General features: G+C 37.5%; 1 protein-coding gene across 4 annotated transcripts in view; it reads left to right on the top strand.

The window, feature by feature from the left end:
• Positions 1 to 6,688: 6,688 nt before the first annotated feature.
• ATP11A (ATPase phospholipid transporting 11A) overlaps positions 6,689 to 17,791 on the top strand; it is a 71,868-nt gene continuing 60,765 nt past the window's right edge. For all 4 annotated transcript variants that reach the window (XR_008346251.1, XM_053455246.1, XM_053455247.1 and 1 more), the window contains exon 1: positions 6,689 to 7,172. Coding sequence is in view for 3 of the 4 variants with exons in the window: in XM_053455246.1 (XP_053311221.1) it covers positions 7,134 to 7,172 (39 nt within the window). In the remaining variant the exon portion in view is untranslated. The remainder of the gene's footprint in view (positions 7,173 to 17,791) is intronic.

Here is a 17,791-nt window from a genome sequence, read left to right as displayed (position 1 = left end):
ATTTTTATTGCCTTGATAATAGTTTCCTGCTTTTGCAAGATTTTTTTGAGTATGTGGTGTCTAGAACAGCATTCTACAGCCATAAGTTTCAAAAATACACACAAAAAGGCTTGGATAAAATGTTTGGTCGTCTCTAAGCACAGTACTAACAAAAAGGGACCTCTTTTACCATTTTGATTGTTGGGAGGTATGCTATAGAATTATAAAGGATTTTATTTACCCGTACATAAGGGCCATGGCTTCATTTTCAAAAAACTAACCCAAATTCATTTGTTTTGTTCCGTTAACATTTTTCTGTTGTATTTGCGTCAATGTTACAACTGCTAAATTGCACAAATATATCTACCTTACAAGTCTTGTACTAAAACATTACTTCTGGTTCCTATTTGGTTTTGCACTGTTGTAAGCCAGAGGGATAAAACAACGAATTTAGATAAACCCATGGAAAAATTTGAAATATATGGTATTTCCTCAAAGTCTAACCGTTTATTCTACATCAACCAGGGAGGGGGTGCAGATAAAATAAGGAGGAATAGGTAAGATAAAGATTTAATGTAAATTTGTTTAGAAAATGGTAGGTGGTAGCAGTAGAAAAGCAAGTAGCGAGTTTAAGCAAGTTGACTATGCCTTGAACTTGTTCACGCCAGATATTTGACTTGAGCCCATACTAGACCAACTACATCAGAGCTAGGGAGCTCTTGGGTGTGGAAATCATTTATTTGATCAAACTGATACCAAAATAATGGATGTCTTATGGAATTTTGAATCGCATAATTATTTGTTAAGTCCATTGAAGAACTTGAATTTAAAGGCCCCAAATTATGGGAACCTTCTCATTGTCCATCTTAGCTGCCAGGTCATGGGCCAGTTAGGGAGAGAGGAGCCAACTAGGCTGTGAAATTAATTGAGGTTTGTACTTCAATCCCTTAAAGGACATCCCACTGTAGAAACATGAAAAGTTGTGGGGTGTGCCTATGTGCATTGCTGATGACATCAGATTTAACCAATACCTCATCAGTAGCATAACCAGTTAAATCAATAACAGGAAAATAAATCACTGATTATCTTATTAGTGACAGTTACATTAAAATGTGTTTTCTGTTTCTAAACAGTTCTGATTTTCAATATGCTTTTAGACAGCTGCATATACTGTATGTCATGTGTATGTGTCCTAGTCTTCTTATGTTAGCCCAGACTCCAGTACTTGGTAGTAAACAATAGAATGTCTCTGTCTTTTAACCCCTTAAGGACATAGCTGTTGTTTTTTGTTGTGCCCTTCATGACAATGTCTGTTTTAACATATTTTGCTGGGTTCGTGTTTAGCTCTAGTCTTCTTCTCTTTCATTTACTGTACCCACACACGTTATATATTGTGTGGCTTTTTTTTCCAAGGGCTTTCTTTAGATACGATTATTTTGATCAGATCATCTAATTTACTATGAAAGAAGAAATAAAATATGGTGAAAATGTGAAAAAAAGCTAATAAAACACCTGCTAAATAAGTTTTACTATTTGTCCTGAGTTTAAAAATTCCCAATGTTTTTAAGTTTGTTTGCTTCATTAAGTTATGGGGCAATAAGTACAAGTAGCATATTGCTATTTCAAAACCTTTTTTCAAATCATTCTGTCCCATGTCCTATTTGGGATGTCTTTAAAGCGGTTCAGTTGAAGTTACCCCTTTATGCTTATACCACATATGCTTAAAAACTAGAATCCCCAGGGTATTTCAAATGCTAGTATTTTAACTCTTAATGTGTACCACCCATGCATAGGTTTCTCAGGTTGTCTGGGGGCTAAAACACCACATCTGGGACATGAACAATTTAGTTTTTCAAATTGGAATTTTGGCATGTGGTCATTCTGAACCCATATCCTATTTGGGACATCTATGAACCTGGTCAATTTATTTTACCACATCAAAATACATTTTTGAAAACTAGACACCCCATGAGTACTTCAAACGCTAGTACTTTGTCAGGATTTTGGGGAAGTTACAGAGTTATTTTTAGGACTTGCTCATTTATTTTTTAGTGGGCACCACCATCTTGCGAGAGGCAGCATCTCTTGCTAATGCGCTAGTCATACTCTGGAGCAGTCACAGGGCATCCTGGCTGGGTTTTCTGTGTCGAGGTATTTCAGCAACAGTGTTTGTCGTCAATGGGTTTACAAGAAGGATCCGCTGACCCATAAAAGTCTATGACGGAAAAGATAAATAATGAAGTTTGTTGTTGGACCAAATTTACATGTAACTCACTTTTCTTCAATGTTAAACTAAGTAACTTTGTACAGCACTGTTTATATACAAATTAAAATATTTATTTCCTATTGGACGTCTATGTGACAGATACATTTTATACATTGTGTCAGTGCTAGGTAATTATTTATGGGGATATTTTCAGAAATTGAATCAGTGTTCCTAGATAACTGTTTTGTGTCCTTGGTTGTGTGGGTGTTGAATTACCTGACATTAATGTATCTGTAAAAATGTAATCAATTTCCTCTATAGACTACAGTGGGAAAATAGAATAAACACATAGATACATGTTTTCTCTAGTGACTAAATCAACTTCCTCCTTCCAACATTTGAAGTGTCCAAATAGGGACACGTTTGTTTTCATGGAGTGGGAAGGATGTGGGGGCATTCTAAGTGATTTTTGCCCATTTGATAGCATTTTATGTTAATGATCACAGCATTTAGAAGAAGGTCTATTATTTGTACGATTTCATTTCAAAACACAGAAAATTGCGCTATATAAAACAATAAATAATAATAATATTATGACTTTTGGGGCTGTAGAACACATTGAAGGCTGCATTTGCCCCTGACTGCAGAGCCTATTCAAACCTCAGGGTTGCAGGTTCAAATCCTGGCAGGGTCAATCCAGCCCTTCATCCTTCTGATGTTGTTAAATGACAACTCATTGGGTAATAATAGCAACTATTATTCATCTGCCAAATCAGTTAATTCCAAGAGTGTGCGCTAAAAAAAGCTATATAAATACTAGGTGTTAGGCATTTGGAGTCACATTTTTTTCATCTTAACACGATCATGTGGATGTTTTTCCCCAAGGACAATGAATATTATTATTTTTATATCCCCTTTATCTTTTCTTTTTAAAAAAAGGCCACATATCTTTGTAAAAGCAGGTTTTATTTTTATCAGCACATTAATTTATTTTGTGAAAGGAGCAATTGTGCTTGAACTACTAAAGTGATACTGTTACAAGGGACAGAATTAGAAATTATGTTCCTTTATTGAATTGCAATCACAGAGCCTGAACTGGCAGTTACTTACAATTTGTAAGGTCTGGAAAGAAATCTTCTTTTTCCAAGCCAACCTTCCTTGTCTTAGGGTCGTCACAGATAAAATGCCCATATAATAAATTAAGACCTTTATTACAATCTTTAACCTGTTAATGTCCATAGAACATGATGTCTATAAAGAATAATAATAATAATAATAAAAACAAATAAAAGGGTTTTTTTTAAAAATGAAAATAGGTGCTTGCGTGACATTGGACAGTAGGATTTGTATAGATTGTAGCTGAGACACACTGAGCGTGATAGTTTTATACTCTGGTTAAATACATCCTGTTTGGTTTGGGGTTGTTGAGGGTGAAGGGAAATAAACGTTTGAGGTGATGGTTACACGCGACATTAGTCAACGATGGAATACCAACTTCCTACTGAGACATTGTGGACTCTTGTGTGTTTTACTAGAATCCATAGAGACTCAGAAGATGACACCAACCTATATTTGTGGAGTTTTAGCGCATGGACCCTGCCACGCTGCTTAAATTCTGGATATTCTGGTGGTTAATGCATTGCTAATGTAAATGTCAGATCATGTGTCCATTGAGCTTTCATGATGAGGCCACTGTTGATGAAGGATAAAAAATAAAAATGTTTAAGCAGTATATGTTGGACTATACCTCTAAAAATGGTATCAAGAGGAAGCTCAATCTGTCTTTGAAAAAACAATATTTAATTTGTGTGGGGTATGAAAAATTAGAAAGGAGAATCGTGGTTAAGGAAAAGTAGTGTAAAAATGCTGAAAAAGGTTTTTGGTGACATGTAAAATTACAATGTGCCCAGGAAAAAAGGCCAATGTTTTCCTTTAGTACAACTATGGTGTTTAACCTTCTCTTATTCATGCCTACCGTGAGATATTTTGTGCACTTGTCTACCTGTCTGTACGCTTACTTTATTGGATACTAGGAGGCAGTCAGGGTATTTCAGTAAAAAAAAAAAAAAAAAAAAAAGAATTAACATGTTCTGAATGGCCTGGTTTTTCTCAGCAAAAATACTGGCTTGAAAGGGTTAAACAAAAATCTCAGTCCGATACATTTGAACGTAGAATCGGCGAAAGAACCTAAACTACCTTTAATCATATACCTTTCATTCCCTGCCTTTAATTACATTTAATTACTAACCTCTTCCGTCATGCCATTCAGTTTGCCTCCCAGTTTAAAACAGCTAAGACACGGTTACACATGATCTAAACCTTTCACTGCTTATCTGACTCCAGACATTCTCTGAACCTTTACAATTCTGCCATGGATACCCATCTTGTTTTGGATTACAATTCCTATTACCCCAAGGCACTGAACTATGATGACAGCAACACCTGTGTTTTCCAGTCCCAGTATAACCCTTCACCAAATGATGAAAGGGCTACTTTTTAATTTGATTTACAAGTCAAGGAAGAAGTTACAGCCAACTTGTTCACGTAATATAATAATTTTAGACAGTTAGACACTTGTCATGGGCTTAAGCTCTGTTGTGGCCCAATTTACTAGCCAAACACACTGACTTCTCAGTCTTAACAAAAGGGACCTTCTGACTCTACTCATACGATTCTATGTAGGAAAAGACTTCATAAGATAATCAGGACTTAATTAGCACTTCCATGAAGAAATAGCTCAGTGTGGTGTTGCCCAAAAAATCATGACTACCTTTAATGATGACCAGCAGAAAAAAAGAAGTTTCTTGGACCAAAATGAATCACAACCCACTTTTCAATGCTTAACTGCATTACTGTAAACAGCACTGTATTTAACCCCGTCACAACCTTAGGACTTAGCGCTACCACCTGAAACAAGTAGAATGTATTAGTACTTCCTGATCTCACCTCTGATGCATGGGAGATGAAGCTCTGTCTAATGATGGCCCGTCGGCCCTGAAAACCCTTAAACAAAATATGAGATTTTAATGGTAATCTAGTGTGTTGGGAGCTATGAATAGGCATTACATATGGTTAAACCCGCCCCCTTCCAAAAAATTACAACCGTTGTCATGAAAGGGTTAATGATCCAAAGTTTTTTCTTCTTTCAATCCTGGACTTTCCCTTTAAAGGTTAATAATATTGTATTTTCTGTTGGCTTATGTGTTGTGACTCCGTCTATAGAATACAACAGTGATTGTTGTACAGACAAGAAGAACATGCTTATGCGAGATAATATAAGAAATGCGGTAATCGGATCTCCTGTCTCAACAAGATGCGTCGCAAATCCAGTCTAAATGAGGAGTATATTTTATGCAGACACTCCAGTAGCCACAAGGATTGTCATGCCTGACCCTGTGCCCTGTACCTCTGTACAGGAGCTTTGGGTGGGATGCCGGTCCTCAAAGGTACAGCCTGCATATCACATGAGAACACAATCCAAAAATAAGCAGCTGCCATTGCGCTGGAGAAGCCTTGTTTGAATAAGGACAGGGAAAGGCTAGGGATTTCACTTGTAAAAAGCCAACGTATTATGTGTCGCTGTACAAAGGGAGAAAAAGAGCATCATTTATGAACAATATAAATAAACATCAGCAAACAACACAGAGGAGCCTGCTGCCTTCGATCATACTGGGGATATAATCTACTGTCCTAATGCAGGCCTGGACTTGCCATCTGGCACACCGGGCAAATGCCTAGTGGCCAGTACTCACTGATATTGCCAATCCAATGGCCGATCAGTGCTGCAGCGTGTGGCCGCTGGCTGGATGTGCGCGACTACACACCATGTAACTATAAATATGTAATATCCAGCCGATGCAGCACCCGATCTGTCACTGGAGCAGCAGGTCGGGTGAGAGTCTGGCTCTGTCAGCCAGCGGCCCACTAGGCATTTACCCTGTGTGCCAGATGGCCAGTCTGGGCCCTTAATTAGGTTATTTGGCTGCCACTGGCAATAAGGCTCCCGAATCTGACCCGCTCCTAATGTGTGTTTGAAACTAAATGAAAATAAAGCATCATTTCATGAATGGAATGTTCTTTTAGGAAATAGAGATAAATATTTATATGTTACTGTAAATATGTTAAAGCTGTGATTCGGGTAGCTGAGCCAATTAAGAGTGAATTGGAAATGGATAAGAGGGATCGTCTGTCTCCCTGAGCCAGTATTTCACCGTCTGATCGCTTGTAGCAAGAAAGTAGCCGGCAGGATAAAAATAGCAAAGGATGCCAAGACTAGGACAGATTGATAATGACTGGAGAGGGGGGGGGAGACATGTTGAGTAAAAGGGAGGGGTGGAGTTAAATGACAACAGAGAGGAGGGGAAGTTCAGCAAAGAAAGTGGGTGTGTGCGCAGGGGGGTGATTGACAGGGAGGGATCAGAGGTGGGAGGGAGGAGAGGCAGCTTGAAAGACTAGACTTTAAGACAGAAATAGACGGAGGGGAGGGGTAGGGTGAGAGGAGGCAGCGGCTGGGAAATGGGAGGGAGGTGAGTGAAGACGAACAATCTGGGAGGGGGAAGATCAGCACAGAGAGACAGGCATCGCTGGGAGAGCCACGGGAGGCGGTAAAGCTGGCTGCTTGAACCCTGAGAGATAAGAACACCAAAGATAAATATCAAGCTACCCAGAACCGGATCACAGTCCCGATCACTGGACGCACGGGAAATAATGCAGCCATGAGCTTGTTGAGACTTTAAAGCCCATGTGCACCTACCTTGTCAGTTGTGACCAAAACCAAAAAACGAGAAGTAGCCCCTGTTCCAGGAGTTAAAAAAAGGCTGAAGGCTACTTTGATGAGTGAGGCATTGCCTAAAAGTCACTGATAGAGAGCAGACAGCCTGTGGATGTGGAAAGTAAGAATTAAGGAGCAGGAGCTGAGAGGCAGGAGGCTGAGGAGCTGTCACTAGCCATGGATTGCAGTTTACTGAGGAGCCTCATCAATAGATACGTAAGTGCAGTGCCCTCTACATATACATTGCATACACTGACCTCTATACACACAATAGCTTTTCATCATATCAACTAAAAGACTTGAAATGCATGCTGGCCCTCTGCTGACATCAAATCCATGGCAAATCCTACCTGTGACTTTCAGCCAGGTTCTATAAAGAAGGATCTGTGCTACATTGGGGGTTTATTCGCTAAACTGTGAGTTTGGAGAAGAGTTGCGGCTTAAGCTTGACTTTACATTGTAAAAGACCAACTCCAGCGAGCTTCTGCTCCAAGAATAGCTTAGCTAGCCCTGTATAAAGTCATCGCTCTGACTTAACTATGCGTTATGGAGGGCCGCTCTGCCCTTCTTACAGCATAAAATTGCCAGGGATGGCCCTGCATAATGCATAGTTAATTCAGAGCGATGACCTCAATTTAAAGGCAGCAACACGTGCGTGTGTATGTGAATGAAGTGGTTCTGTGCTGTTAAAATGTACGGTATGATTGAAGAGATCCATTCATTCTGCATCTGAATGTCGTATGGGAACGATTTTCTTTTAAGAACACCAAATATCTCGTCTACCTGCAATGCTCAAACGCTGGAGATATTAGATCTGCTGTATACCTGTCATAAGCCTATTGTGTTTTATTTGGACGTATGCCCCGTCAAGTCAGTCAATATTAATACTGCCATTGCAAGAATGGCGTCTCAGACTTCGTGTTATTATAAAATGAGTCTGTTTTTCACTTATCGTTATGGTAAACTTTTAAGATAATATTTTGTTTCTGATAAACTGTAAATAATTTAAAATTATTGTTTTTCACGGTCTTGCGTACAACAAAATAAAAGGCACGAACGCATAAAATAGGCTAAGCTATGGTGTGGAATCCCCTCTGATTAATTCTGAGAATGCACATTTTGATTATGTGGAAATTTCCAACGTTCAAAGCGCCTTATAAAATGTTTTCGTAATGTGTATGAGAAAAGTTTTCTTGAACTAAGTGTTCTTTGTGGACTGAGTAATGTAGGCGTTCGTCTGTTAAGACAGGTTTGAAAGAACTGGTTAGATGGGTATGTATGCGCTAGATCCAAACAGCCTGTGGCTACTGTTTTCATTATGTTGGCTTCAGATGATAGCCTGGAATATATCATTCTGTACCTTTTTGACAGTACCTGAACTTGTTTTTTTGGCATGGTCTGTGCTGATCTTTTACAAAGCATACCCATTCCTCCTTACTGTTTCAGGGAACAATTGCCTATTGAGCGTCTGAATTATTTCCAAGTGATCATTCACATGGGTTTGAAGCCTCATGACTTGCATTATGCCCAGGATGTATTTCTCAGTTTGTTCCAGTTCACAAGACAACTGTCTGCTGATGAAAATACCCAATCATTCGAGGATTACAGTGCTTTGAATTCAAAATTTCGGTTTTTAGTTATTCTTAGATTTTTCTTTTATATTTATTTTGTACATCAATAATGTACTCAACTCAATTAGGTTAAAGTTATACATTGGATAAGGTAACTTTTTTTATAATTATTTCTTAATTTTGTACACAAAGTAGTCACATACATTTACATTTTATATAATATTTGGGATGAAGTGATCACTAGAAATTTAGTACAAATTTCCACATTTGCTGGAATGAAGAAAAAAAATATTTTTTTTTATTAACTATTAATTGACCATATTTAGCACTTTGCACCAGATTTGCTCCAACATTATAGCAGTATATATTCCTATCCTTAATAAGCATGTCTTTGATGTCTATAGACACGATAGACACAAGGTTTGCTAGAGCACTCGCTTTACATTTCTGATATTATGTATCCCTGATCAGAAAGAATTCAAATCCATATAATCCGCACCGGTCCTAATTGTTACAGAAGGATGTGTGTGGGATCCCCTCTATTCATCAGAGGTTTACGAGTAACATTTGATTTAACCAAATCAAGAAGCTTTTTCCAACTTTCTGGACGACAATCAGTCACATGACAATAAAAGTTTTCCCAGCAAAAGTTATTCATGCAACAAAATCTTTCACAATTTAAGAATGATTGGTGGGAAAGGTTTGCTAATTTAGCAGTACTGATGATGTTTTAGTTCTGAATTTAGCTCAAAATGCTTTGTATTGAGCAGAGTAGCCATTGCGGAAAGCAGTTGCTAAAAATACCAATACTAATGCGGTGCAATGGAGTTGCTGATTGGCAGCCATCTTCTCCTCTCCGCAGCAAAAGTCTCAGATATTTAATTATACACCGAAGAACTCCATGAACAAGGAAAGTGTTGTGTTTACAGTTAAGTATGCTGGCTTTCTCTAAAGGGAAGATACCGGTAATTCTTCTCTAAGAATCAAAAAGTAAGGTTAAAATCCAACCCCAGCTTTTAAATCAGTTCATGGAACAGACAGCCTAATGCGGCTGCTTGCCACCAGGCAACTAGAGCAAAAGAAAACCTGTGATCCCTGCTAACATGCAAGAATCGGTAATGAAAATCCCATGACTGAATTTATTTATTTTTACTTTTTACTTTTTAAATAAGAAAATGGACTAGTTAGTTATGTAAACTGCAACTCTCATTACCCTCTTCCAGACGGATGATGAGGGTAATGGGAATTGTAGCCCTAAAAAGCTAGCGGAAAAAGGTTTCGTAGTTTTGTGTGTATTTTCTACCTGTAATTTAACTTGTTCAAAAAAAACAAAAAAGTTTTCCTAGGAGTACGCAGTTTATATAGTTATCACCTATATATAACGATCTTGAATCTTTAAAAAAAAAAAAGCCCAGCCTTCCATCAAGGGAAATGTGTCCTTGCTCCCGGCACAAAACGATATTAAGAGCATGTCAACAACCAGTTCGCTCTTAGTTTTATGCAGTCCTGCTCGGTTGGTGACGAAAACTTCCGTGTACATGTGAAAATTCCTAGGGCGACTACAAATAAAATACCGTAGTCTTCTAAAAAGGCTGCCAGAGTGTAATCACTCTTTAAGCCATCTTATAGTTTGTGTTTCAGGTGTAAAATAGGTATAGAGAGTATAGCTGAGAATGTATTGTTTCTTCTTGATTATATGAATTTTTAGAGGCAGGTGCTAATGCTGGAAAGGTGCCATCACTGGCTGAATTCCAACCTGGGACCTCTCCCCGTGATAATAACAATAGTCAATGTTTTATTATGTCATTTCACTATTATGGGTCAGTGAACTAGAAGCAGGGTCACCTCTTGGGACTTCACTCGTGGTAAGATAACATTCCCACGTGGGTTAATTAGAGGACAATAAACAGCCTACGGTTTTTAGCTAGGAAAACATATATTTTTTAAGGACAAGCTATTCTTGCCTACCTAGTTTAACTCAAACCATTTATGCCATTACTCCTGAAGATGGCACAGCCTCCCCCTTATCTACCCAGATATGCCAAACCAGATATATGAGCTACCAAATATTTTCTTAAAAGCCCAATGCATGCAATTCTACATACATGTAGGTGACGGTAGCATACGTAGATAACACAATGCAGGGTAGGCACACATAAGGAAGTGTTCAATTCCATGATTTTGCTAAAGAAACAAAATATAGGTAGAAAGTAAACAATTTCACAAGCACGCTAACATTTGCACCTCTGGTGCACCTGCTTATTTTACTTAAACCACCCATCATCATCATCATCATCATTTTGGGGGATGACGGGAGTTGTAATCCTTAATGTAAAAAAATTTAATTATTGAGATTCCTGTCTCTTTTTTATGGAGGAGACCGTGTTTATGATATAATAGATTGGCATGCTGTCGCTTTCACAGTATCTTTGCTGCAGAGGATACATTTGTGTTTAGCTGTAAACATGAGGCTTTGCTCTTTAACATAAGTCTTGCGATTGCAATATGCAAGACATCTGCTGGGAGTGTGGGAGATGGCCCCTGACCGGCCAAGGACCCGATCAGCAGCCACACTGCAATACATGGAAGGATTTTCTGCCGTGTCAACATGGTTGGCTCCTGGGTTCCACTTTGCTAACTATGGATTAAATTGAAAGCAATTCTTATACTATGCCTTTGTAGTACTCATTGTGCTGTAGTCCTCCACTAGCGTTTATCACATCTTACTGCTAAAGTATTTTAACTGCCTTGCGGTATTTCAAACCTGGTGAACATCATTACAGAGTCTCGGTACCTTTTAGTGTATCTTAGCTCTACTTTATAGTAAAGCATGGCACATCATTTTGGGCAATATTTTTGGTGTCTTGGAAAATGACCACTCAAAACTGACTGGTCCCACAAAGCTTTTCTGCGTGGGTCTGTCATACCTCCTACCTCGCCATGCACAACCCAACACATGGACACCTTTTTTTATATGTATTTCCGCTACCGTACTACGGTATTTATTATACTGTATGTATAGTCTACTAATTTTTGGCATCACTTATTAATAAAAAGGGGTTTGGTACATACATGGCCATCCCTAAACGAACCTGAAGAAAAAGGTATTTTAGAATGTCCAAAAATCCAAGTGAATTCCAAAGGATCCTCATCATCATATCCTCAAGGCTCATTACTATTTGTAATAAGACAGACCGATCTTTTTTATTCTGCTTGTACAAAATCTGGAGGATGAACATGACATCTACAGCCTTCCTGCTGTTAAGAGGTGAAAGATCCATCTAATCTGTATTTCATGAGTCAGTATGTCTCTATCTAATGCCATCAAAAGGGCCTTGGATGTCCATTTATTACTAAATGCTTTCCGCCATCTCCTATTACATTAACGTTTATGAGCATATGGTTTCTGCATAATAAGATCAGATTTTAAATGTAACTCTGCACAATAATGACTATTTGATGTTCATTTAATTACTGAAAATACCTTCTCTTCACGAGCTTGTCGTAAATATTATCTTGACTAAGGCTCCATCCTAATAAAGACAAAATGTAGTGGTATTAGCAAGAAATTCTATATGAACCGCAAAAATATTTTTTTTTCATAGAGGGGACCTGTTGCTTCCACAAGTTGTTTTTTTTTTTTTTGGCAAACCTAAATTAACTTTTTAGGTTTGGATGCGTTTCCAGTTCTGAAGTCTTCACCCTTCTCCTAACCCACACCATGATAAAGAGACCCAGAGCAAATTGGCTGCTACCAGGGGATACTTTATTAAAAGTGAAGAAAAAAACTTTGTGGTCAGGGAATAATCACCATCCTCCCAAGAACAGCAAGTTAAAATGCCTGTTCCCATGATACACATGTAAGGTTGGTTTTTGCTACATATATAGTACCATTCAATGGTTTGGGGTCACTTAGAAATGTCCTTGATTTTGAAATAAAAGCAAACTGTTTCCATTAAAAATACATGAAATGGAAGAGAAATACAGTGTAGACGTTGTACATTGCTATTGTAGCTGGAAACAGCTGGCTTTTAATGGCGTATCTTCATAGGCATACAGAAGCCCTTTGTAAGTAGCCATCAATGCATATGCACTGGAAACAAGTGTGGTTCTTTTCAGAACAATTGATCTTTTCTGGTGTGCATCAGAATCGACGTGTGTGTGTGTTCATGTAAACATGTGTTTTCAATGGCGCTACTTAAGGGTAGCGCGGTACATTTAATTTTCAATAAACCTTTCTGATTTTTAGAAATAGTTACCCTGGGAATATTATGTGCTTACTTGCTCAACACCGTTCCTTCACAGAAGGGATATCATACGCGTCTCCATGGGACAGAAGATGTTGTTATGGGTGATACTCTTTCATGGACGTAGTCAGCACTGCCACATGCCAAGATCTTACTTGTAACCACAGACAAACAAATTTAAATAAAGTTTAATGCATTGATATAAAAAAAAAACATTTAGAATGTGGACAATGATAGGTGTTGGTTTTTGTTTTTGCCAACACCCTGATGGCCAAGCAAGATAGAGGTTTTAACCTAGAGAGCAGCATTGACACTTATTATCTCCAGGGTATTTGATTTGTTTACACTAAATAACTTATACAGAAGCATTGTCTTCCTTTTGACGCAGGGCGCAAAAATGTTTCTCTGTAACGTTCAGGTTACACTTCCCAGTCAGATGTTTGTTTACCACTAAACAAAACTTGATGTTGCTGTAATCACTAACAGGATGGCTGTGCTACCACAGAGATACTTCCCGTTTTACAGCCTGTTCTATTTCCACCCCAACCGTCTCTGTGGGATACAATGTGCATAATTACCTCAGAGTAAGTTCTTATTGTTAAAATGAACAGGCCACAGACTAATCCACCTGTCAAAAAAAAAAATCGCTGTACCGCTATCTATCACAGTCACATGAAATATCCAAACAAAAAACATCTCTATGGAATGAGTAACTTATGCCACCTTTGTGACAGTTCAACGGCAAAACCTATTTTACTTTACTTCTTATTGGACAGTTCTCAATAAGGAGAATAAATATATGTTCTTTATGCTTTGGACATAATCGGTTGACCGGCTTATTTCTGCTTTACTGCCTCATTGGCATTCAAATTAATTTTGTACAATTACTTTGTGGTGGAATACCTGAACACATATAAGGCTAATGCAATTACTAATGTAAAATGCAATCATTCTTAGAAGTGCAGCCATCCTTTCCAAAGTTCCGATAGTTGTGCCAAAGGAAGTCCATGTCTTTAAGATGGATTTAAAGTATACATAAATATAAATAATACATTTTGTAAAGTATGCCATAAAATACTATAGTTTAATTTTCACTAATCTACTCTGCATCATTTTACTGGGTGGGATAAAATAGTTTCACTTAAATCCAACATCTATAAGCTTTGAAATATTTGTACCCTTGCAAATATTTACCCACTAAGTCCTTGCAAGTAATTTTCACTGTTTTTTAAGATTTTTTTTTCACCTCATTCTTGCAGAATAACTTTTCCTCCCACTCACCAAATGCTGCCCCTACACACGACTAGTCCTACCCCTTCATAAAGCCAAGTGCCCCACAAGAAGGAAAGCTCTTTGTAGCCTTCCCATGGATGTACATTATTTTAATTAAATTACGGTATTTCTTATTAAAGGAACAGTCAGGTACCTATGGAAATCTGTTTGACTTCCATGGCTTTTCTGCTTTCCTTGTTGTAACTCAGGGACAATTCTCAAATTGAATCCTCATTGGAGTCAGGAACCTCGTTATATTAATTGTGTATCTGTCTAGAATTTCCCCTTGAGATTATGTGTTAGTAAATAGAAACCAAAGTGGAATCCTACCATTTTGTCTAATGTATCAGGCACATATACGATATCCATTGTACTTTAGGAAATCTGCTTATTGTACTGAAGGTATGTGTGCATTTTAAATCAGAGAATAATCATACTGATAATAAATTTAATGTACTCCTGATTTTTCATGACACTACATTTTATTATAATAGTGGTATAATCATGATTAATACCACAAGACAAAATAATGAATCTATGTGCACACATAGCATGTGTTCATTCTTTAAGTGTTGATTGGCTTAATATACATATAAATATGAAAACCCATGCCATATTTTTTTTTTTTTAAAGAATGCCGAAAAGGAAATGAACCTCAAGGACAGCTGGGATCACATGTAGCTTTTGCCACAGTAAAGTAAATAGTGATGTAATAGCTATCATGGCTAGAGCTGCAGTTGCCATGACAACTGTTGTAGGTAGTTTGTATTGGAAAAGGAGCCTCTTCATGCATTCCCCAAACCCAAGAGACAAGGATAATGTAATGTTTTTATACACTTTATTAATTACAAAAAAGTGCTTTATTTAACTGTATTGGAGGAGTGATGCAACTTTCTCAACAACCCTTGTAAAAGCACTAGTGTTATTCCCCGAGATCGTTTTTAACCTTTATCATAAAGCATGTTGATTATGCTTCTTGTTTGATCCCAAGTGCCTTGTTCTCAACGGCATCATTAAAATACTGCTTATACCTTTGTGGGAAAAGTGATACAGGGTTATATAAAGTTATTCTTCATGGAACAAACACAGACATGTTGGTAAACAATGTGTTTTGCGGCTGGTTACTATTTACTGAGGTTTTAAAAAGATCTAGCTAAGATGAGACCCTGTAGCAGAGCGGCTGCTACGTCCCCGCTCCATCCATACTACATGGACTTTTGAAGGCTCATGAAAGTGCAGTCATCCTCGGACCGGTCTGTTGCCTGGCACAACGGCTCCTGTTGCAAATCATCAACTTTTTTATTATTTTATTGTTTTAATGGAAGTTTGGGAATTTTACAAAACCTCCAAAATGTTTTTTATTTTTATCTATAAAATCCCCTTACAAGGAGTAGGGATAACTAGGGTCAGTGCTGGTGAGGTAAAGATGGGTAGGAGGAAGGCTGTATAGTTGCAAGAGGAGGCAGTAGAGGTAATAGTTTTAGAGTGGCTAGTTCTGGGCTTTCTCAGCCCAACATGATTGTATGAAGATTCTTGTTAGATCAGTTCACAAGAGCAGGATGATTCATCTAGCGTCCACATGAGCAGCCTCTCTAGTACAGGGAGGGGTGCTAGGAAGGCTAGACAGGTTGTTGCGTTAGGGGATTCAGTTATAAGGAAGTTAGATAGGGTAAACTGATGCCAAGGCGCAGAATGACACTCTCCGGAGGCCTTGGGTTTGGGAATTTTTTGGACTGGGTAGACATATTGTTGGGAGGCCTTTAAATGATTTCAGGGTCCTAGGTGACAGGTTTAAGGACCTTCAAGGTAATATTTCTATGAAAATGTACGGTTGCCAAAGTGGTATAAGAAAGAGGGATTTGGGTTTTTTTTTTTTTTAGAGAACTGGACAGACTTGTGGTGGGCTACAGACTCTGTATCAAGGATGGGGTTGGAGGAGATTTTAAGATGAAGGTGAATACATAATTAAAGGTGTAACTAGTATAAGTTTGTGGCAGAACTTAACCTTGGAATTTGTGAAGTGAATGGTGAGAATAAAATGAGGTTAAAAGTGTGTTACGTATATTTTAATACCTTCACTAATTCATAACATATATTTTTCAATTAAATATTCCCAGAACTAGATAAATGCAAGAAAATATATGTTCAAGAGGGAAACACTCCTTTGCCCTATACAGTGGTGTTTTCAGATGCCAGCTCGTTATTTTGTGTTTTAATGCACGCTTAACTGCTCTATTAAAAGTGATATATAGCATTCTAAGTAGGATGCTCCCAATAAGCAGGATGGATAACGGCGTCCTTGTATTAGCTCTCTATATCGGTGTCATAAAGTCACTTGTATAAAGAGTAAACTGACCTTTTCCTATGTGCTTAATATCTTTGGCGATGAGGTAAGGACTGAGGTCTGATAAAATGCTGGCTTTATTACTAGTGGTGCTGCCTAATCCTCTCGCTGATAGGGAAAGAGGATTTCCTCTAACCTATTTTACACTGAGGATTAAGGACAATTAGGATCCTCTGCTATAGTTCTTTGACGATATGATAGCACATCTGTTGTAGTACTCCATAAGTGAATATGAAGTATTCATTTGGTCATTTCATGTATTGGTGTCTTTCACACCATATGTGTTTTGTTTTTTGTTTTTTTTTATTGGTTCGCTTCTGAGGCTGTGAATCATGTACCTTTTTAGTTTTAATGACAATGCGTAAACATTCTTAAAGGATTTGCTATTCGGAAAAGAAACTTTATACATCAGTGCTATTTGATCTGCTTGTTTAACAAACACAATGCTGTATTAAGTTAATGCTGTATTAAGTTGCTAAAAGTAGAACACCTTTCATTTTACTAAATTAATTTGCTCCTGGATTACAAGTATAGTTACAAATATCCAGTGTGTGTGTGTATATATATGTATATATATGTATATATATATATATATATATATATATATATATATAATATATATTTGCCAACAAATTTAATAGTCATTTTAGTATACCTTATGGTAGGTAATACCTTGGCTTCTGCTACATAGAAATCCTTTACAAACCAAAGAATATCATAGCAGCTAACAGGGAAATGGCAGGGTCTTGCTGATCTTATGGGTGGGCTGTAGTAAAGGTTTGGGGGTTACCTTTTGTTAATAATGCTAAAGACTCTAACACAGTTGAAATCTTTAGTTTGTGTAACTATGGGCCTGCAACATACGGTACTATTTTGTTGTTTTGAAGACATAAGTACAGGGGTCTTTAAGTATATGGTTCAAGAGGAGGTAATATTCTGTTTCGATGGATAAGCGTGGGACACGAAATCTATAATAAGCACAATTATCGATATCTCTATAATTTCAAAGTGATGTTGGCAAAATGTATAGAAGATGTATTTTAACAATAACGGCTGCTGTTTCTTGCTTTTCCAGTATTTCTGTTACTGTTGTCAGTTGCCTTTTGGAAGGATGTCTTTTTAGTGATCATTGTATAACCCTGGAAAAAATAATAAAATGTTTAAACACAAATAGAAAAAAAGTGAAGCCTTAAAATAATAGATTTTGCGCTTCACTGTGTTTTAAACTAAAATATTGTGCAGAACAAAATCTGTATTATTGATGATGTGTGCAGGTTAGTTAACAATTTTTTCCAGGACATTGTTTGTCTTGTTTAAGTCACAGAACTGATCTTTCAATCATTATCATCTTTTATTTTGCATCTTTGGCTAATGATGGGATGGCAATTGCTTCTAAATACA

This window comes from Spea bombifrons, chromosome 2, assembly GCF_027358695.1.
Source record: "Spea bombifrons isolate aSpeBom1 chromosome 2, aSpeBom1.2.pri, whole genome shotgun sequence".
In the NCBI taxonomy this organism is placed as follows: domain Eukaryota; kingdom Metazoa; phylum Chordata; class Amphibia; order Anura; family Pelobatidae; genus Spea; species Spea bombifrons.
This window is presented reverse-complemented; position numbering and strand designations above follow the sequence as displayed.